The sequence below is a fragment of the Quercus suber genome, unplaced genomic scaffold, assembly GCF_002906115.3.
Source record: "Quercus suber isolate HL8 unplaced genomic scaffold, Cork oak 2.0 scaffold_124, whole genome shotgun sequence".
In the NCBI taxonomy this organism is placed as follows: domain Eukaryota; kingdom Viridiplantae; phylum Streptophyta; class Magnoliopsida; order Fagales; family Fagaceae; genus Quercus; species Quercus suber.
In genome coordinates, this window is record NW_027069588.1 from 1,230,322 (window position 1) to 1,252,473 (window position 22,152).

The 22,152-nt window shown below is 35.7% G+C and overlaps 1 protein-coding gene across 1 annotated transcript; it reads right to left on the bottom strand.

Annotated features, from left to right (window-relative positions):
- Positions 1-13,619: 13,619 nt before the first annotated feature.
- Positions 13,620-19,261, bottom strand: LOC112029295 (rab escort protein 1). Its single transcript, XM_065775982.1, has 9 exons — positions 18,448-19,261; positions 17,370-17,492; positions 16,940-17,039; positions 16,312-16,350; positions 15,993-16,209; positions 15,826-15,901; positions 15,237-15,432; positions 14,462-14,542; positions 13,620-14,117 (listed from the first exon to the last, which is right to left on the bottom strand). Exons 1-9 carry the CDS (start codon positions 19,161-19,163, stop codon positions 14,022-14,024), a joined length of 1,644 nt encoding a protein of 547 aa, XP_065632054.1. The 5' UTR covers positions 19,164-19,261; the 3' UTR covers positions 13,620-14,021.
- Positions 19,262-22,152: the final 2,891 nt, after the last annotated feature.

The following is a 22,152-nucleotide window of genomic DNA, read 5'->3' on the forward strand; positions in this document are numbered from 1 at the left end:
CCACAGCACAAGTAGTCAAAAAAAAGTGAACGGTTTTTAGACCCCTTAAAACACACAGATTGCGTAGCCTAGATTAATTAGCCAAGTTGTTACTTAGTCAAATTAAGCAATACTAGGTTAAAACAATCAAACAATCATATCAAGAATAATAATGCAGCGGAAAATAAATAACACAAGATATGATCACCCAGGAAACCACACGGTAAAAACCTGGGGAGGATTTGACCCACCGATCCTCAAGGCTAACCTGAATTCACTATGAAAGAATTGAAGTTCGTACAAAAGGACTACAAGCTCCCCGCTCGACTTCCTAATGCTACCCACCAGTAGAACTTCCTGACACGACCACGCGCAGGCTCCGAATCCACGGACTACTTCTTTCTTGAATTCTTCAATCAGCTACAAGCTCCCCGCTTGCTTTTCTTTTAAGTTCCAATGGTTGCAACAGTAATGATCTTCAAGATGTTGAAATCATCTCCACCATGAAAACCCTAAGTTTTGTGTAAAGGAAAGCTCCTCAAAGATCTCACACGAGATTCACACAAAACAGCAATGTATGAGCAACAATACAATATGGACAACCTTCAAAAACGTGGCTAGGGTTTTATTTATATACCTAGGGTAAAAACATAAAACCCTAAACGTTTAATGAAGTAGGGCTGAGTTGGAAATTCTGCAGAAAATTCAACCTGTGCGATTTTCGATCGATCGAGTCTATTCTTCGATCGATCGAGCCAGGCCGAGAGTCCCAAGTACTTCTGCAGCCACTCGATTCCAACTTTACAATATTAAACCAACTTTGAGCAAGTCTAAATAAGACTAAATACAATGTTTTGATCATGGTTTGCCAACATTACAAATTAGAGTTCTAAATACATAAAATCCTAAGACCTTAGAACCTAACAAACTCCCCCTTTGGCAATCCGTGACAAAACCCTAATTAACAGCTCAAAGTTTTACAAATAAAAAGCCCTTTACAAAGATAATGCTCATAAAATTCAATTCAGCCTAACTACTATCCATAGTTGCAAGTGTAGACAGCAGCTTAGTTGAATCAACCTGTATAATCCTGAAATACTCAACAAACGCATAAACGCATGTGTGACAGTAAAGAGTAAAACAACAGGTATAACATTCTTGTAAGATCCACACAACACAAAATAAAGACATATAAAAATGAACAAGTCATAAATATAAATCAATACGCAGTGAATCATAAAGCAACAAGAATCAATAAAAAATATCATGTATATCAATCAATGTTACTCCCCCTAACATGAATATCCCCAAAAATGATATACAAAGTGAAGCACATAGATACAATCTAAAAATCCACAAGCTCCTCTAAAACAAAAAAAAACTCCCCCTAACTACAAAAACTCTACTACAAGTCAAAACTCCACTCCCCCTTTTTGTGACGGAATGCCAAAGGGCAATCACAAGTCGCCATCAAAAGGAGGTGGTGAGGGTGAATGAAGACGCGCAAGATCAGCTCGGAGAGCACGCATCTCATCCAGCAAGTCCACCAAAATCTGACCATGAGCCTGCTGAACAGTCATGACAGTCTCCAAAGTACGACGAACATCAAAGTCGGCCGAAGGAGGTGGAGGAACATCAGCAGCAGCATCATCATCACCAACAGGAATAGGAATATCCTCACCAGCCATACCTGCAGAAGAAGAAGGAGGAGGTGCACTACTAGAGGGCTCAGATCTAGGGTGTTTAGAACCAGCTCGAAGATGAGCGGCCCTCTGTCTAAGAAAAGACGCACCTAAAGGTCCTATCACATGGACGGGCTCAGAGGAAGGAAAGTCATCAAGACCAAGAAAGAGAAGAATCCTATGAATGAAAATAGGATGAACAAGAGCATGAGCAGTAGATGAACTCCTATAAACTTCGTTCAAAGAACGAAGAAAAAGATGGGGAAAACTAATAGGAGCATCAGTAACAAGAGCGTACAGAAAAACACACCTCTCAAGAGGAATGGTGTGAACATGGGAAATAGGCCAGATCGAATGACAAGCTATCCGAAAGAACAGATAGTGCAACCCAGAGAGCTCAGCAGAAGTGATCCGAGGATCAGAACCCCACTGGACAGTAGTACCAGTGACGTATGACAAAACATCGCTAATCTCGGGAGACTCATCATAAGGATAGACAGGATGCTGGACCAAAGGTACCCCTAGAGCATCAGCCACTACCCGAGGAGTAATGGTGTACTCTACGCCTCGTATCCAACTCTTAACTAGAGTGTTGGAATCATAGACGCGGATAGAGATGTTCGAATAGAACTCTCTAATCAAGGCAGAAGGTGGAGGAGGATCAGAAACATCCACCAAGGGTAACCAACCCCGACGCTCAAAATTTGCCCTAATGGCAGGATCAAGCTCATCTAACAGCACAGAACGCTCAGCCCAAATCTTTCTCTTAACGGTCAGTTTCTCAAAAGTCTCTTGGTTTTCCTCACTCGGAAACCTCTCACTATCAAAGGATGGAGGGGGTGAAGGAGAAGGTGAGGGAACACTCCTACGGGCTCTAGTTTTCCTAGGCATAGTGCTAAGGAAAGGACAGAGACACAAAGAGAAAAACACAAAGAAACAAGAGAAAACAAAACCAAGGGCAGACTGCAAATTAGCACAATAAATAATATAGAACAAAAATCTATATGATGCATGAACAATAACATGTTGTGATGCATGATCTAAATGCAGTGACAAATTAAGTTTAATTGAGAGTAATTGGACAAAATTGGCTTGAACAAGGAATTTCTATCAAAAATCCCAAAATTTGAAAAATCACTTGAAAATTTTGCAACAAATTGATGAATTAAGCATTACAAAACACAGCACATAGATTATAATGCTTAATTACACCAACATAACAAGCCAATTTCATCAAATTCAATCCAATTTAACAAAAGCCCCAATTCGGATCAAGAACAAACCCTAGAATTTTCAATTTTTCACAAAACACAAAATTGATCAAATTAACCACCAAGGACCATTAATATAATGTGTCCCCACAAAAACCCAATGATCAATTTCATAAAATAAGGTTTGAATCAACAGAAAATCCAAAAAGAATCAAGTCCGAAAATTACCCTTAAATGCATGGATTTATGCATGAAATAATGAAAATAACATCAAAAGGAAGGGCAAAAGAGTCTTACCGGCTTGAGGAAAGAGAGATTTTGCAAAAACAACGGAGGAAAACGACAAAAATCCTGAGGTGTGGAGCCTTGCCAACGCGGAGAGAGAGAAAAGTTTGAAAAAAATTTGAATAGAACCTTTGAAAAAGTCAGAACTGAACTTTTAAAAAGCTTTTCCACGATATTCGATCGATCGAAAATTACATTCGATCGATCGAAAAGCACAGTCATTTTAAGACAAATGAGAGCACTTTTTCGATTGATCGAAAAATAGGTTGGATCGATCGAAATGGGCAGAGGCTCACTAAATTTTGGAAAAATCACAGTTTTTGAAAGACACAAGCCGAATTTTGAAAATAACTCCTCAAAGCATTAAATTGAAGAAACAAAATGCATGAGTATGAGATGGAATGCTTTTTCAAAAACCCAAAATTTTGAACCCAATATTCTTAAACAAATTGCAATCAACCTCCCATTATATTTTCTCAAGCAACAAATATGTTGTGCATAAATCTCAAGATATTTTCAAACTTGGTTGGTCAGACCAAAAACACACACTAGCATGTACAGTGTTTAACAAAGAGTAACTTGTGTCGTGTGTGATACTAGCAAAAACTTGAGATACATGTGAGGTGATATGTGAATAGCAATCAATCACAAAGTCTACAAAATTCATCACATAGAATTCAAAAGAGACTATCACCTAAAGAGTTACATCCTATAACTCCCACATCTCCTAGAACAAAAGCTTGCAATCATGTAAGTTTCTTGTATTTTTGCCTCTTATTTGCATGAGATGGCATTCAGCCTAATAGTACACACCGGTTTGAATTAAGTGAATTGGCATCAAGCCTAATAGTACACACCAGTTTTAATTTATTTTGAGGCTACACCTTATGTTCTTTTTGTGCATGTGCTACACTTTCTCGAGCACAGAATCTTATGATATGCACTAAGGTGTTCATGATTGGCTAGTGAACAGTGGTGAGATGGTTATTTATGCCTTTCTCAAAAGGATCAAGTCCGACAGTCAAATAACATGTGACTTCAAGATTAAGACAAAGTGATAAACACCATAAACATCTTTCCCACACAACATGCACTACAAAGCTCAAACTAGTAAAGTGCAATAAAGTAAGCTCATCCAAGTTAAACAAGGTACATAAGACATGTTATGTGTAAATAAATTGACCAACCTTGTTTTTCAAAAATCAAGAACAATATGTTCAACATAAATTTGCTTCCTTCTTTCCCTTTTTTTTTTTTTTTTTTTTTAATTTATTTAAAGGAAAACAAATAAATCCTAGAATGAAATGCATGAATGTAATGCAATGCAAGTCCTAGAACAAAGAAAACACAAAAAAAAAAAGAACAATGGTCACAAAAGAATAGAGCAATGAAGCACAAGGACCATGTCAGAAAGACTCAAGTATTTCGAGTCTTTTGCATCCAAAACTTTTTAGATGCACCATGAGCATTGGAGTTCTTATTCACATTTGAGTGATTCCCAACTCCATGATTGGAATAAAGGTTTAACACCTTTACCAATTCACCAATTAATGCCATAGGATCTTGTGCTTGAGGCACAGGCACTTTTGGTTTATTTGCTCTCTTATCAGCTTGAAGCTTGTAACAGTTAGGACGAATATGTCCAGACTTACCACAATAATGACAAACCCACGCAGGTTTACCATGCATCTTGTCCTTAGATTTGGTAGGCTCCTTAGGTTTAGATTCTCTTAAGTCTACCCTAGTCTTCTTAGGTGGTGAAACTTCTACAGGTTTAACTACCTCACTCACAGGTGGTTTGACAGTATCACTCACAACCTCACTCACAGAAGGTCCAGAAGAAGAAGAAGGAACAAAAGTAGTGGAATGTGGTCCAGTATCAAAGATGCTTTCAACATATCCTAACCCAGTTTTATCAGAAGGATACTTTTGAACATTCAGCATGTGATCAAGTTTAGAACTAGCAGATCTAGCAACAGATAAATCATGTTCCAAAGTTCTAACTTTATCAAGCAAAAGCATATTCTCAGATTTAACATTATTCAAAAGTTCATTTGCATCAAACAGTTTAACAAGCAAATTTCTCTTTTCAAGCTCAAGAGAATCAATTTTCTTTAGGCCAAGATCAACTTTCATAGCATCCTTTGCAGCAATTTTGCAAAGTTTGTTATAGGCCTCTTGAAGATCTGCATCTTCAGAGAGTTCCCCATCAGAAGGGTTCTCTTCAGCAGATATGCCTTCATTGACTATAGCAGTAGCCGTGAAAGCAATGAAGTTTCCATCCTCGTCACCACCGGACTCATCATCAGAAACCTCATTATCACTAAGGGTTACAGCCATAGCTTTACCCTTAGTCCTTAAGAATGTAGGACATTCAGATTTCACATGACCATACCCTTGACAGCCAAAACACTGAGGACCCAAAGAGTTATTAGAAGATTGACCAGAATTTTCTCTAGGTTTTTCAAAATTGTTAACCTTAGTGGGATCATTCTTCCTAAAATTTCTAGGTTCAGCAGTGTAAGTACCTCTTGCCTTTCTATTTGTATTCCTAAGAAAGTTCTTAAAGTTTTTGGCAAGATAGGCAATCTCTGTAGCAGAGAGCTCATCATCAAATCCACCACCATCAACATCATCAACTGACTTAAGAGCCATTGATTTGGATTTGTTCACTTTAGGTAGGTCAGACTCATAGGATTGAAGAGATCCTACAAGCTCATCAACAGGGATGGAGTCCACATCCTTGCTTTCAGTTATGGCAGTCACTTTGGGTCTAAAGTCTTCAGTTAAAGATCTAAGAATCTTCCTAACAATCTTAGGTTGATCATAGATTTCACCCAAATTAAAAGCAGAATTAACAATATCATTCAGTTTGGCATAAAATTCATCAAAGGATTCATCATCAGACATCCTAATGTTTTCAAACCTAGAAGTTAATTGCTGCAGTTTGTTTATCTTAACTGCCTTTGTGCCTTCATGCACAGTTTGGAGGATTTTCCAAGCAGTATGAGCAACCTCAACATTAGAGATTCTCTTAAATTCCTCCATAGAAACAGCATTAAAGATAGCATTCATAGCTTTGCTATTGAAGCTTGCTGCTTCTTTTTCAGAAGTTTGCCACTCACTCACAGGAGTAGCGGGCTTCTCCCATCCGTATTCAACGGAATTCCAAACCCTTTCATCAATGGATTTCAGGAATGCTTTCATCCTTACTTTCCAATAGGCATAGTTGTTCCCATCAAAATGAGGAGGAACAAACAGAGAGTGTCCATGCTCCATGACAACAGGGGTCAAGGATCAGCTCAGAGATTAAAAATCTCAAACAAAAAGAGCTACCAGGCTCTGATACCACTTGATGGAAATTTAGACCCCTTAAACACACAGATTGCGTAGCCTAGATTAATTAGCCAAGTTGTTACTTAGTCAAATTAAGCAATTCTAGGTTAAAACAATCCAAACAATCATATCAAGATATAAAGCAGCGGAAAATAAATAACACAAGATATGATCACCCAGGAAACCACACGGTAAAAACCTGGGGAGGATTTGACCCACCGATCCTCAAGGCTAACCTGAATTCACTATGAAAGAATTGAAGTTCGTACAAAAGGACTACAAGCTCCCCGCTCGACTTCCTAATGCTACCCACCAGTAGAACTTCCTGACACGACCACGCGCAGGCTCCGAATCCACGGACTACTTCTTTCTTGAATTCTTCAATCAGCTACAAGCTCCCCGCTTGCTTTTCTTTTAAGTTCCAATGGTTGCAACAGTAATGATCTTCAAGATGTTGAAATCATCTCCACCATGAAAACCCTAAGTTTTGTGTAAAGGAAAGCTCCTCAAAGATCTCACACGAGATTCACACAAAACAGCAATGTATGAGCAACAATACAATATGGACAACCTTCAAAAACGTGGCTAGGGTTTTGTTTATATACCTAGGGTAAAAACATAAAACCCTAAACGTTTAATGAAGTAGGGCTGAGTTGGAAATTCTGCAGAAAATTCAACCTGTGCGATTTTCGATCGATCGAGTCTATTATTCGATCGATCGAGCCAGGCCGAGAGTCCCAAGTACTTCTGCAGCCACTCGATTCCAACTTTACAATATTAAACCAACTTTGAGCAAATCTAAAGAAGACTAAATACAATGTTTTGATCATGGTTTGCCAACATTACAAATTAGAGTTCTAGATACATAAAATCCTAAGACCTTAGAACCTAACAAAAACTTTAGACAACATTTATTAATTTATGAACATTGGCACTCCAACATGTGAAACGTTGGGATTAATAACAATCAAGCCTTAATTTTAAAATTTTGGGCCCATTTACGAATTTTCAACTCATTAATGAGGGTTCGTCATGCATTCTTTATCATCATTCTATTCTTTGTGATGTTATGTATTAGGATCCTCTATACTTGAAATGAATTCATTTCATGGTTTGTATAAAATATTACAAATCTAAAAGTATATCAAGGGCCATGTTATTTAAAATGACATGGTATTATGTGCACTCTTATATTCGGGAAATATAATCTTAATTGTGAAATGGAAAGAATCTTGTTATGTAAAGTCATACATTTTGTAAGTTCCTAAAAAAAAAAAAAAAAAAAAAGGGACACATTTTGTAAATTCCCTAATTGACATACTATTTTTGTTACTTTTATTTAATGTTATTTTTAGTATTTTTCTACTTTTTTTTTAATTCATTAATGAAGTCACTCGTTCTCATTAATGCACTGATTGATCTCTTTAGAATATAACCAAGTCATTTCAAACAAATTTTTCTTGTCTTTTCATTAATGAGTCGTGTCATTAGGGCATTTGTTAATGTATAATTTTAGAAAAAATTTTATGCTATTTTAATGAGAAATATAAAAAACAGTGAAAAAATTAGTTTTTTTTTAATAAAATATTTGTTTAAATTAATGCCTTTAAAACATGAATTAACTTTTCTTATAGTTAATAAATGTCTCTTTCATTTTTAGGCAAATTATATTCCTCATGACCAAGTTGTACCAGCTGGGAAACGAACTCGGATAAGATTGTTGCTTAAGTTACATATCATAACTGACATATATTTGTAGATGATGTTTTAAGAAAGCCATTGACTTTTAGTCCATCACAGCTAAGATGGAATCCAATTTAGTTCTAATTAGACTCTACACCTGAAATGGGAGAAGCTGATGGAATAATGAATACAATCTTTATTTGCCAAAAGCTTATAACTTTTTTGCCCTTTGCTTTAGTGTGTTTTTTATGACAAAATTAGCATATTCAAAATTAGTTAATTTTTAATTTTTTTAATATAAAAATTACTAAAAATTATATCGTTTATAACATATTTAGCATATAAACTACAGGAAACGATGGAATACCCAAACAAACACCCGTCATCCATAAGAAACCCAGATCAGGCCGAGGAAATTGTTTCAAGTTTGGTGGAAATGGCTACAAAAATCTTCAGGCTGCAGGCAACACTTTTTTGCAAAACATCAACACATTTGTTTGCCAATTTAATGATATGATAAACTTAATACAACTCTATAGGAAATGTACTCAACAAATTCCTACAAACAAAAACCAATCAGCTGATTAGTGAAATTAATCTAATGAGGTGGAACTGTTACACTAGTAAATGTCTCTTACTATCACATTGTTAGTACTTAATGTGATTAGTTCATAAGAGCATCCACATCAAGTGTGGTAAATGTGCCAAATGCCAAATATTTGGCACATTTACCACACCAAACACAAAAAACACCAAATATGAGATGTGCTAAATCTCATAATTTTTGCAATATGTGAACAGTACCGTTGCAAATTTGCAATGGTACTGTTCACATATGGTATATGGGATAATAATTTTTTATTCCTTTCTCTCTCTCCTCTCACTTCACTTTATTCTTTTCTGTTCTCTCTCACCACCTCTGTTCTCTCTCAAGTCTCACCGATTCCCTCTTTTCTCTTCACATTTGGTGAGATTTTTTTTTGTTCTTTAATTTCAGATCAGTTTGACGGTGGCCATTATCACCGGAGGTGCAAGCGGCATGGGTTCCCTCTCACCGATTCCCCCTTTTCTCTTCACCGGAGGCGCAAGCGGCATGGGCGAGAATCGCGAGTTCGCCACTCACGGTGGCCACAGCTCGCGAGTTCGTCGTTCACGGCGCACAAGCCATCGTCATCGCCGATGTCCAAGACGAGAAGGGCCATCGTCATCGTCGTCATCATCGCTTTGTAATCGGCGTGGGTTGTGGGTTGTGGCTGATTTTGCGACTTCGGATTCTGATCGGCGTGGGTCTCTAGGTTGTGGTGGGTTTGTGTGTGTGTTTTGCTTGGTGTTTTGCTCGCCGGCGTGATGGAAAAAAAAAAAAAAAAAAAACCAGCAAGAAAGAAGATAATAATCTGCATGCAAGATGAACCCATCTAGAGAAGCTACATCTAAATGAAATAAATATACTTTCATCAAATAAAAAAAATTAAAAAAAAAAGAGATAAAAATGAATGAGCTAAACCAAAACAAAATCTCCATCTTTGTTAAAACAAACCACCAAGACTTTCTAAAAAAAAAAAAAAAAACCAGCAAGAAAGAAAGTAATAAGGACAAAATTTAGTTACAAAATTAGCTGTAGACATAGGTTATAACTTTACTCAATATTTTTTTATTGGAAGTGAATTTTGACAAATTCACCACTGGATTACATTTTCTTCTTATATATTTTATGCTTGCAAATTTTCAAGAAAATTAAAGATCAATAGCTATATAATCACTAAATTTTTTAAATTGAAAGTTTTTGTAATTTAAAATTATGCACAAAATATAAGCTTATAGATCATTGTATACAGTAAATGATATCTAATTGACACAAAATTTAACATGTGTATTAAGAGTGTAAAGAATATGCAATTTAACGGTTAGATTTTCAAAATATATTATAATATTTATTTTATTAAGTGAGTTTGTAGCCTTAACTTATAACCAATTTTATAGTTAAATTTTGTCCAAGTAATAATCAACATGCAAGATGAACCCATGTGCAGAAGCTACATTTAATTGAGATAAATATACTTTCATAAAAAAAAAAATTAAAAAAAAATGAATGAGCTAAACCAAAACAAAATCTCCATCTTTCTTTCTCTCCAACCTTCTTCTTTTTCTTGTTTTTTCTCTTTCTCTCTCTTGTGATGGAAGCAATTGACTCATGGGTCATGGCTGACTCCCTTTTTTTTCTTTGTTCTTGTCTCTCACGGCTGACTCCCTTTTTTTTCTTTGTTCTTGTCTCTCACGGCTGACTGACTCCCTTTTTTTTCTTTGTTCTTGTCTCTCACTATTTCTCTCCCTTACGGTGTTGCTTCACTTTGTGTCTATTAGGAAAGTAGTTGGCTGTCAAACACCTCTAAATAAGAGATAAGACAAGAAAGGTAGAGTCAAAATGATGACACTACCCACGCTTTTTCACTTTTCTGATTTAAAGTTTTTAAGGATAGGAATGTAAATATACTTGTACACAACAAACAAACGTAAAAGGAAATCTCCGGTTCCGCGTTTTAATCTTTACAATGTCGATTTGTCAAACACAAGCTACTCAACTGTCCTTTTTTTTATGAGTTTAAATTGCATCCGGAGCTGGCAAAAAACACTAGTTTTACGCCAGCCAATAAAAACACGCTACGTCATTATTTCAGTAAATGCCCAAGAGACCTCACCGCATACAATAACAGCTCTCTTAAATCCAAATCACAGACGTTATCAAACCAGACCAAATTTTAAAAATCTCCTCTGGTTCCTCTTGCGTCTTGCCCGTACCTCCACCCCACCACACACCGACGCACGCCGCCACTCAAGTCGCATGATTCGTTGCTGGAGCCGCCGTGAGCATGGTTTTGCGATTCAAAGTTTTGTTTTTCATGGGAGAGAAAAAAACGAAAGCGAACAAGACCAACCAAGAACGCAACCTAAGACACCAAACGAATGACCAATGTCCTCAGGTCTCTCATGCCTGCCTCCTATATTCAAAGGGTAATTATATATCATTAAATTCTATAAAGTTCCAATCTTTAGTTTCACAATTTCGAAAGATTGAAGCTTTCTTCGTTTCGGTTAAAATTAAGGGTTACCAAGCTTCTATTACTGGAGGTGCAACATACTTTGTGAAGGAACTAGAGCAGCTACTTCATTCCCTTGAAGCACAAAAGAGAACGAGAAATAAACAAAGAAAGCAGTGAAAGCTTCACTGTGGTCCCATCCAATGGCTTCTTTATGTTTCCACAAAGTAGAATTGGTTTTGATCAAGGTAATTGTGAGGAAGAGGTGAAGCTAGAGAACAAATCTGAGATGGCGTGTTTTTATTGGCTGGCGTAAAAAATACTCCAATGTAGAATTGGTTTTGATGAAGGGAATTGTGAGGAAGAGGTGAAGCTAGAGAACAAATCTGAGGTGGCGTATTTTTATTGGCTGGCGTAAAACCAGTGTTTTACGCCAGCTCCGGACGCAATTTAAACTCTTTTTTTTATATAGAGTATAGATGTAGATATTTATTGAGATGCCATGCACAAGACTTTTCTTTACTGTACTTGTATGTGTAAGAGCATCCACATCAGGTGTGGTAAATGTGCCAAATGCCAAATATTTGGCACATTTACCACACCAAACACAAAAAACACCAAATATGAGATGTGGCAAATCTCATAATTTTTGCAACATGTGAACAGTACCGTTGCAAATTTGCAACGGTACTGTTCACATATGGTATATGGGATAATAATTTTTTATTCCCTTCTCTCTCTCCTCTCTCTTCCCTTTATTCTTTTCTGTTCTCTCTCAAGTCTCACCGATTCCCTCTTTTCTCTTCACATTTGGTGAGATTTTTTTTTTGTTCTTTAATTTCAGATCAGTTTGATGGTGGCCATTATCACCGGAGGCGCAAGCGGCATGGGTTCCCTCTCACCGATTCCCCCTTTTCTCTTCACCGGAGGCGCAAGCGGCATGGGCGAGAATCGCGAGTTCGCCGCTCACGGTGGCCACGGCTCGCGAGTTCGTCGTTCACGGCGCACAAGCCATCGTCATCGCCGACGTCCAAGACGAGGAGGGCCATCGTCATCGTCGTCATCATCGCTTTGTAATCGGCGTGGGTTGTGGCTGATTTTGCGACTTCGGATTCTGATCGGCGTGGGTCTCTGGGTTGTGGTGGGTTTGTGTGTGTGTTTTGCTTGGTGTTTTGCTCGCCGGCGTGATGGGTTTGCCTCTCCGTCTTTCTTCTTTCTTCTCACCGATCTGGGTTTGTGGGTTATGGCTGTCTTCTTTTTTTTTTTTTTTCTTTTTTTTTTTTTTTTTTTTTTTTTTTTTTTTTTTTTTTTTTTTTTTTTTTTTTTTTTTTTTTTTTTTTTTTTTTTTTTTTTTCGTGTGGTGGATTTTGGTTGCCACAGTGGAGGTTGATGCTGGTAGTGCTGAGGCGGAGGTTGCTATGACTGTTGCTGCTGTTGGATTGTGTGGAGGATGTTTTTATATTATTTTAAAGTATTGTATATATTATTTTAAATGAAGTGATAAAAATATAGAACATCTGATAAATGACGTGTTGTAAAATGATGTGGCAAAATAATAAAGTAGGCTTTTAATGTGGTAAAATGGCATAATTTTTAGAACATCTGATACGGATGCTCTTATAAAGTATAAAAGGATAAACTCGGCTTGACTTGGCTTTATTCGTTTGTCAAGCCAAATTTAAACTCAATTTCTAGTTCAAACTCAAGCTCAATATCATGCTTTTGAACTTGAGATCCAACATAAGTATATTATCAAGTTTATTATTTAGCCTATTTGATTTTGATGAATAATCTCAACTTATAATTAATTAAAGTTTTAGAAAAATATGAGTTTACTTGTTAAGCTCGTATCAATTTTATTATCAAACTCATAAATAAATCTTAGTTTAACTTGTTTTGGTACTTTTGTATCGAACCTTAGTGTTCACGAGCTTGTTTATGAACAATATTTTTTACTCGAGCTCGACTCGTTTATTAAACAAGTTTAAAACTAAAGTTTAAGCTTGGCTTATTTATAAATAAACAAACATTTATAAGCTTTTTATCGAATCAAGCCCAAGCTGTTTATGAACGGCTTGATTCATTTACAGCTCTAACCATGATGTTGTGTCGGTCTGATTTATGAGTTAGTCTAATAGCACAAATTTTTCCACAACTTTGTTACGTGACAAGTCTTGAACAATGGAAATAAAATAGTGGGAGTTGTCATATAGCAAAATTGTGGAAAAATTTGTAGCATTAAACTTACTCTTCATTTATTGTAAGAGCAAGCTCTAGTCTAAATCTACGGGGCTATAAATTATTTTACAACATTTTTATAAAGTGTTATTGTGACCAACTTCTTACTAGTTCTTGTCTGAGCTTGCCAATAATATCATTTTTTTAATTACTAATAATTACACACCACATCAATAATTTGCACATCATTTATTTATTTACCAATAATCACTCACTATGTATGCATGTATGATCTTTTACACTTTAATACAGGTGCCACGGCAGCCACCGTTGGGCAGTTCAGGTAGAGTTGAATAATGGTATAACAGTTTCTGAAATGAAAAAAACTAGATCTGCATTTGTTTCTTTTTCCTTTTTTTTTTTTTTTTTTTTAAATGATACAACAGAAATTTGCAAAAACATTTGAGGAAGTAGATTGTTGATTGTGAAGTTCTCTTTTTCAAGTACAATAAGCAGCATTTCAAACCATCCAAGGTTTAGCAATTTCCTGCAGCCAAAGCATTGGTGGGCAAAATAAGATGATTCATAGCCGTGGTAAGATGGATTATGTCATCAAGTCCAGCAAAGCATCGTTAGATCTCTAGACTGAACTCATTATTATCCTCAGGATTCTCAGGCGAGGCTGTCTCTGGAAAGACTTCTTCAAGGGGATACATCTTCTGAAATAGCTGCCAAAGTACCAGAACCACCACCAAATTCTAGTCAGTAAGTCAACATATGAAAATAAGCATAATCTCTCAATAGATTAAACTTATGGCAAGACAAGTAAGAGAAAAAGCGAGAGAGACCATTAACAAAAAATACAATCAATGAAAGATAGTCATCCGATTATATAATTATTTTGTTTCATTTATCCTCCCGAACTTTCATTGCATGGGGGATGTCCCAAAAGGGCCAAAACAGACTAGCTTATGCTATGAAGTAAGTTGCAGTAATGTTGAGAAGTACCACAACTCATACATGGTAAGAAGAAACATGGAACTTTATGAAGGTCAAATTAAAGATAAAATACCTTCAAAGTTGCATGCAAAATATTATTGTAATTAAGATTTCCATCTGGCATGGGAGTGGAGCTGATAGAATCAAAGTGGTCCTGGAATCAACATAAAATGCTTATCAGATTGCAACACATGTCAACCATAATGCTACACATACACAAATCACATTTACTGCAGGTTTCAGCAATAAGGTCAACATGCATAAGCTCTGAAGTCTTATCCTTTAGGGCTTTTAAGTCCTATCCATTAGGTTACCTCTCCAGTCTCCTCGTGTTTAATTTTCATTTTTATTCATTACAAAAGCACTCAGTAAGTCTTGCATCCACAACCTCATCCTCCATCTCATACATGTGCAAGGAGGAAGTGCTATTTGAGCTAAAGCACATTGGCTATCCTATCTGCATGTTTACCTTATTCATTTTGATCCTCATGTTATTATTATTATTATTATTTCTATAAGCAACTGAAATATTTTAATGAAGAGAAAAAGACAGTGCACCCATTATATATCTATTTTTGATTCCATGTAATTAGGAAAAGAAAAAGTGATCTCTTTCTCTATCAGTGATAATACCCCAGGCCTAATGCAGGCATATATGTAAATTACAGCATCAATCCCACAAGGGTCCTCAAAAAGAGAGGTTCAACCTGATTAGGGTTAGGGGTTTTTCTACTTCTTTTGGGAGAGGGAAGGGGGGGACAAATCAAATGCACATACTCTGTACAACTATAACATCATAATCTATAAAATAAAGTCTAAAAGTATAAGACTTCTGCTGAGAAGCAAACCATGGTAAGCTCCTGAATATACAACGCCTTCCAAAGTACGGTGGGCTTTTCTTCTGCTGAATTTTCACTGTGAACTGTTGTACTACTTTCAGGATGTGCAGACTCAGGTAGTGTGAGAAGAGAATCCATGGCAGCATTTAGTAACTTTTCACCTTGGTTGGCATCATGACACAAAGTGGAAAAGTATATTACAAACCTGAAAAAAGAGAAGGGAACAATGTCAACAAATGAAATATTCCTTTAGAGAAGTCAGAGTGTAGAGGGGATTGACTTAATTGTTGCCTTTATGAAAACCTCAAGAAAGGAATGTCATTTCATTCTTTTTTTTTTCTTTTTTTTTTTTTGTGCGTGTGTGTGGCAACATTGCACCCTTGACTTAAACAACTGAGGACAAACTTTTGTGGATCCTACACAAATTATACATGCTTCCTACTGCAACAGACCTATATTGTTATATTGGGCACAGATATAATGCTTCCTGATTGAAATGCACAACCTCCCAAAGATTCCATCATTATGATATACTCATTGGTAAAACATTAAAAACAGAAGACAGATTAGCAATTATCTTCAAAAACTCATAACTTACATGCCCAAAGGACAAACCGCTAAATCGCTACCAATTTGGAGAGCTCGAATTGATGTAACCTGTTCAAGGAACAAAGCTAGAGGGAGGAAAAAAAGTCAGTCTCTCTTTCTCTCTCTTCCTTATTTCATTCAACAAAGAACAGTAATAGCACTAGAACTTGATCTTACATGTAGGAGGATATACCACCAGAAAATTCGATGTTTCAGGCCTTAAGGAACTCTTTGTAATGCATATTCCCCGTGCTACTTTCCTTTTAACACTTCCCAGACCTGGTGGAGATGAAGCTAATGGCAACTGAACTATGAAGGATGGATCCAGGATTAGCTGATGGCTGAATAAGTCTTGACCAGAAGATAATCTAACTCCTTTATAATGCCCAGTACACTGCAAAATTTTCAAGCAATGAGAAGATAAATTTAATACAGATAGCCATAATAAGCTTTTATAATAAACACAATTTAAAAAAATAAAAAACACCCTATGCACCTTGTCCATAAGTACAGCAATTACTGGCATTCGCAGAACCTGCATATTAGAAGTTTCAGATGTAGATAAGTATCACAGCATGATAAAGCAAAAACAGAAGGTTCTCTCACTCTCTCTGATGGACAAAAGTTGAATGTTAACAAGAACAAGAAGATGTAAGTTCAATAATCAAATCTCTGCAACCAGGTAAATATCCTGACCCAAAATGTACTGCCAACATTATCTATATGGTAATTATCAATAAAAATCTTATTCAAAGTTGAAAAAAATAAAGTTTTCCTTTCTAACTATTCTTGGGTTTCATCCCTTCCTACGAAATCTGTTTCCAGGTTTTTCAATTATTAGCCACACAATTTCAATCCAAATCAAAGCAAATAATTGACTCACTCCCAATTCTTAAAGGCATCATGCAAATAGATCAAGTTCTCTCTTATAAAATGCATAATACAAACAGTTAAGTACATTTCAAATAAGATTAGACAAGTATGAACATGCATATACCTATTTCCTCATAAACAAAATGCACAAGACATTAACAAGTATTCAGCAGGATGTAAAAATGGTAAGGAATTATCAAATGATGACGCTCTTAGAAAACTAAACTGTGGATCCCTTGACTAGAACTTACATGAATGCAGCCTTTGACAGCAGCACGACGGCAAAAAGCCTGTGGTAGTTCCCCGTGACCATAAATTGGATACATAAAAGCCCCAAGTGCATTTGGAAACCTGAGAGGGACAAGAACCATAAAAGCACATACTTGTGGTACCTTGCTTCTTAAAATAAAAACCAACCAAACATTCTTGATTCAAGGATGCAAGCAAGAAACATAATGCTCTAATGATACAATCAAGACAGTAAAGCCCCAAAACCATCCATTATCCAGACAAAGATTACATTCACCTGATGAACCTATTCACACCATTTCTCTTTAACAAAGTCTCAAGCAACACAGTTACCAGTAGCGGTATCATCAACATTACACCAGTAGTAGGTGGGCAGCAACAAGAAAACAGTACTACATAAAGTCAATACAAAACAAAGAAGAAATAAACTACCTGCCAACCGATGCGTTGTAGAGAGCTAAACGATCTATACCATCTTTTGTCTTAAGTACATCTTCACAAACCTCCACATTGTCCTGATCACAATCGGCCATTGCTATAGCATACAGAATAATCCTGGAGGAAGAAAAGATATAGAAGTTCTCAGTACTGAACCAGAACCACACAAACTATTAAGCACAGAAACAAATACCAAAAACTTACAGGAAAAAAAAAAAAAAAAAAACCATAAATGTTACCATCCTAAAAGGAATCAAGTCCAAACACCACATTACAGCATTTAGAAGCTATCACCCAACCAGGCTTCAGTCACACAGATTGGCAAAAACTACCATATCGTATCAAGCACATTTGAGTTTTACGTGGCGTAATTAACACTTAGGATACATTCAACAATTTGTTAGTTTTCTCATACTCAATTGCTTAAATAACAAATTCTTTGGTAAAAAGAGAAAGGCACGTAATACTTCAATACCTTTGTAGTTTGCATAACACAATAGCCTCCACCAAGTTCAGCTTAAACTTTAAACTCTTATTCAGTACAAATCAAGCACAAATGTAGAATCCCAAAGCACAAAATTTTTGCATTCCTCAAGTCTCAAGCACAAATGTGATTTTAAATTAAAATTAAAAAATGCGACACGAAAACGACCCAAAACTTGCCTTTTTCTTTTTCTTTTACGTGAGCAACTGAATTGAATTGACATATTTGTGAACGTCTTCTAATCCGTTTTTCTTACTCACTAGATAATACTTAATGGGCCGTTTGCTAGCAGTTTTTAAGTATTGTTGTTCAGTTTTCAGTATTATGGAAATACGTGTTTAAGTGTTACACTTGTTTAAACAGCATAACCAAACAGATATTAGATATGGTATTCATATAACTTTCTTCATCATTGAAAATTTTTAGTAAAAGAATGTTTTAACTTTTATTAATTTTTCACTAACCATTCTAACATATGCATACTTTAGCAGAAATAATATATTCAACAAATTTTCAAAAAAAAAAAAAAAGAGTCTGCACTTGAAATCACAAAAAGAAAGCTCTCACTAGCAGTAGCAGATAGTGTACGATTTTATCTTTGGAGGCAACCGCATTTTGTTCAAGAACTCGACGAAAGGACTCTCCAAATCCTGCTCTGAAATTCTTGAATTCCCGCTCTCATTCTCACCGCCGCCTTCGTCACCCAAGTGCTGCTGAACCAGCTTGAAGAACCTCATCAGCTGGTTCTTCTCCGTCAGCCCCAAGCTCTTATCCTTGAATATCGCGGCCCGAGAGTCCGGCACGCTCGTCAATTTCCCATTCTCGTTATACACGAAGCTCGCGTCAACGCCCTTGAACTCTATGTACTGGTTGGCTCCAGATTTCAGTATCAGATCCACGGATTTATCGGCGCAGAACAAAACCCTAGGTCCGCACAAGTCGACGTTGAATTTTCTGGAATGTTCTTCGCCGAGGACGTCGGGGGCAAAAGAGGAAATTTCGACGTGGGAGAAGAGGGGGCGGGCGGCGAGAGCCGCGAGGGTGAAATCGTGGCCGTCGGATGGGGCGGAGGGTGGGGAGAGAGGAGGAGGGGCAGAATGGGAAATGAGGAAAGAGGAGAGGTCTTGGAGGGAGAGGGAGGTGTAGTTGGAGCCGTAGAATGGGTTGGGGTCGAGGTGGAGGACGGTTTTGCCGTTGGCGGAGGCGGCGGCGGCGATCACGGATTCTGGTAGGCCTGTGCCGAGGACGATTAGATCGAAGTTGGTCGGCTCGATTGGAGGGTATGATGATGCATCTTCGCTCATGGCGGCAAGTGTGATGGACTTGCCCGCTGGAAAGCACAATTTTTGAGCTCCTAGAAAATGTTTAGGGGGAACAAAACAAAAGTTAAAACTCGAAGAAAATATACATAAAGAAAGAAATTTAAGATTTTAATTTAAAATTCTGAGAGTTTATAATTGAGATAATTAGAACCTATATTTTCTTGAGTTAATTACTATAGAAATAAAGCTCAAAGTTTTCAAGTAACCTGAAATCAAATTTTGAACTAGAAAATTTATAATTCAATCATCTAAGACATAAGCTTTGTTAAGTAATAGATAATATAATACTGGTCTCATCACAAGCTTAGCACCTTTTTATTTATTTATTTTAAGTTTAATATAATTTTTTAATTTGAATATATTTATTGTTAATTTTTTAGTTTGAATATATCTATTGTTAATAAGATTACATAGGATTTTTATAAAACTAAAATTTAGGATTTGAATTTTTTGTTTTTAAATTTTGTTAAATTACAAAATTTTACTCTAATTTAATCTAATTATATATGTGTGTGATTTTCCTTCTTAAAGACTTAAACCCCGACCTTTATCCCCTACACCTCCACAAGCACTTATACTTGTGGATATGAAACTCCTTCTTAAAAACTTGAATTCTGCCCTTACCTCCTCCTACACTCCACAAGCACTTATACTTGTGGAGTGGTTACCGCACCAAGGGAGCACGGTGATTAAAGACGCAAACTTTGTTAAGTATAAGTCCTACACAGTTTAGAAATATCCAAGATATTAACTTTCTTAGATTGGTTAGTTGGGCCAAAATGGGCTTTTGCCCTTTTTTTAAAAAAATATCTAGCAAATGCCTCATGTTTAAAACTAATTAGAGAAATGTCCTTGTTTTGAAATTTGATTTTCTAAAAATTGAGTTTCAAATTATAACTTGATTTTTGGAACATCGAGTTATAGTGAACGTGGACCTATAATTTTTTTTTTTTTTTTTTAATTTTCAATTCGCTATAACTCAATTGTCCAAAAATCGAGATTTAAATTGAAACTCGATTCTTAGAAAATCGAATGTCAAAACAGAGGCATTTCCCTAAATAAGTTTCAGATATGGGGCATTTTGTTGAAAAGTTTTGGCGAAATAGGCAAATGCCCATTTTCTCCCTGGTTAGTTGTTACATGATGAATCATAAAATTAAATAGATTGCAAATTAAAACTAAGATGAAATGTCTTGGCCTTATTCATATTAAGATTAACAAATTCAAGAACACGTTCCTTTATAACTCAAATAAGTTTATAGAGGAGACTGTGCAGCTTGTTGAACAAATTTAAGAGTAAAACGCATTCAAGCTGAATCCGACTTCAAAACAGAAATAAATCATAAGCATTTTAAAGTGTATCATATTTCAATCTATACTCGATTTATGATGTACATACAAATAGGTGATCACAATAAGGGGATATCAAGGAGCAAATATAGAGGAAAGAGAAAAATCATTTTACATAACTTCAGGAAAAAAAAAAAAAAAAAAACCGTTCTGGGTTTGTGGGTTGTGGCTGTCTTCTTCTTCTTTTTTTTTTTTTTTTTTTTTCATGTGGTGGATTTTGGTTGCCACAGTGGAGGTTGATGCTGGTGGTGCTGTGGCGGAGGTTGCTATGACTGTTGCTGCTGTTGGATTGTGTGGAGGATTTTTTATATTATTTTAAAGTATTGTATATATTATTTTAAATGAAGTGGTAAAAATATAGAACATCTGATAAATGAGGTATTGTAAAATGATGTGGCAAAATAATAAAGTAGACTTTTAATATAATAAAATGACATAATTTTTAGAACATCTGATACGGATGCTCTAAAAGCCCTCATATATCAAGAAAAAGAAACAGGAAAGAACATTAATTGGCATTCGTGGGAATGTGTCTACCTAACACACTTTTGTTGAATTAGGCACTAGTGTCATTGACAGAACAACCCCTTTAAGTAATCCTGGTAATGGAATTATTACTTCATGTCACAGAGGTCTAGTTAAAGGTTGTTCTTAAGATATTTATTGATATATTATTTTGAAAAAATTTTAATATTATTTTTATGAAAAATATAAAAAGTTGTCTAAAAATTAGTTATTTCTTTCTTTTTCTATTAAATTTTTTTAAAAAATATCTTATAAAAACTAATGTACTTAAGATATCCATTAAATTTTCTTATTCACAATAACACCAAATTCATCCAAAAGAAAAAAAGAAAAAAAGAAAAAAAAAAAAAACAATGGTAAGGAAAAACCAACCTTACCATAAAAAATTGGAAAAAAATATGTATGTTTAATAGAGAGGATAAAAGAGTAGAAAGGATAAAAATTAATTACTATTATATCCTATTATTAAAATTAAAAGAATGAAAAAGTGCATTTAGTTTTGTACTTCTTGTTAATGTCATTTCCTCTTCTCTTTTCTCTCTAATTTGAAAAAAAAAAAAAAAAGAAAAAAAAAAAAAGAGGTGTGTGGAAAATTCTATCCATTTTATTTTATTTTTTTCTCGCCCATTTCACTCCAATCAAAAAACAGAAATCACATATTTCTTTCCCCGTTTCCTTTCTCCGTTTTCCCTCACTTTTCATCACAACCAAACAGTGTAAAAATAGAGTGGAATTCTCATAAAGAATGTGAAGAGATGGGGACACAAAGGGAAAAGAAATTTGATGATAATTATAAGGAAAACAGTCAAAACAAAGTGGGGTTTGTGTGTGGTGGTACTGGGAAGGTTGCCCCACGTGATAAAGAGTGATGTGAGCAGGCACATGCTATTGATGCCTTTTTGAATTCAAAAACCTCTCATTGCCTTATTTGCCTAAATAACTCTTGCTGCCCTCACCTCCCGTTTGTTTGACCCTGTTTATTATCTTATAAACTCTTTTTCAAAGCTTCCAAGTGAAACAAGATCCTTTTAAGGTTATTTAGGAATTCATGTCATTCTTAACATGGAAACTTTCAATTCACCCTTAAGGACATTTC

Bases quoted from the DNA above. Each gene is read 5' to 3' on its own strand.
- LOC112029295 (XM_065775982.1), bottom strand. From the start codon at position 19,163: ATGAGCGAAGATGCATCATCATACCCTCCAATCGAGCCGACCAACTTC. The intron at 17,493-18,447 runs GTACACTATCTG...TTCTTCCTCCAG, and splicing joins TTGCCTCCAAAGATAAAATC to GATTATTCTGTATGCTATAG. The intron at 15,433-15,825 runs GTAAGTTATGAG...CTCTTTTTTCAG, and splicing joins GCGGTTTGTCCTTTGGGCAT to GTTTGTAATATACTTTTCCA.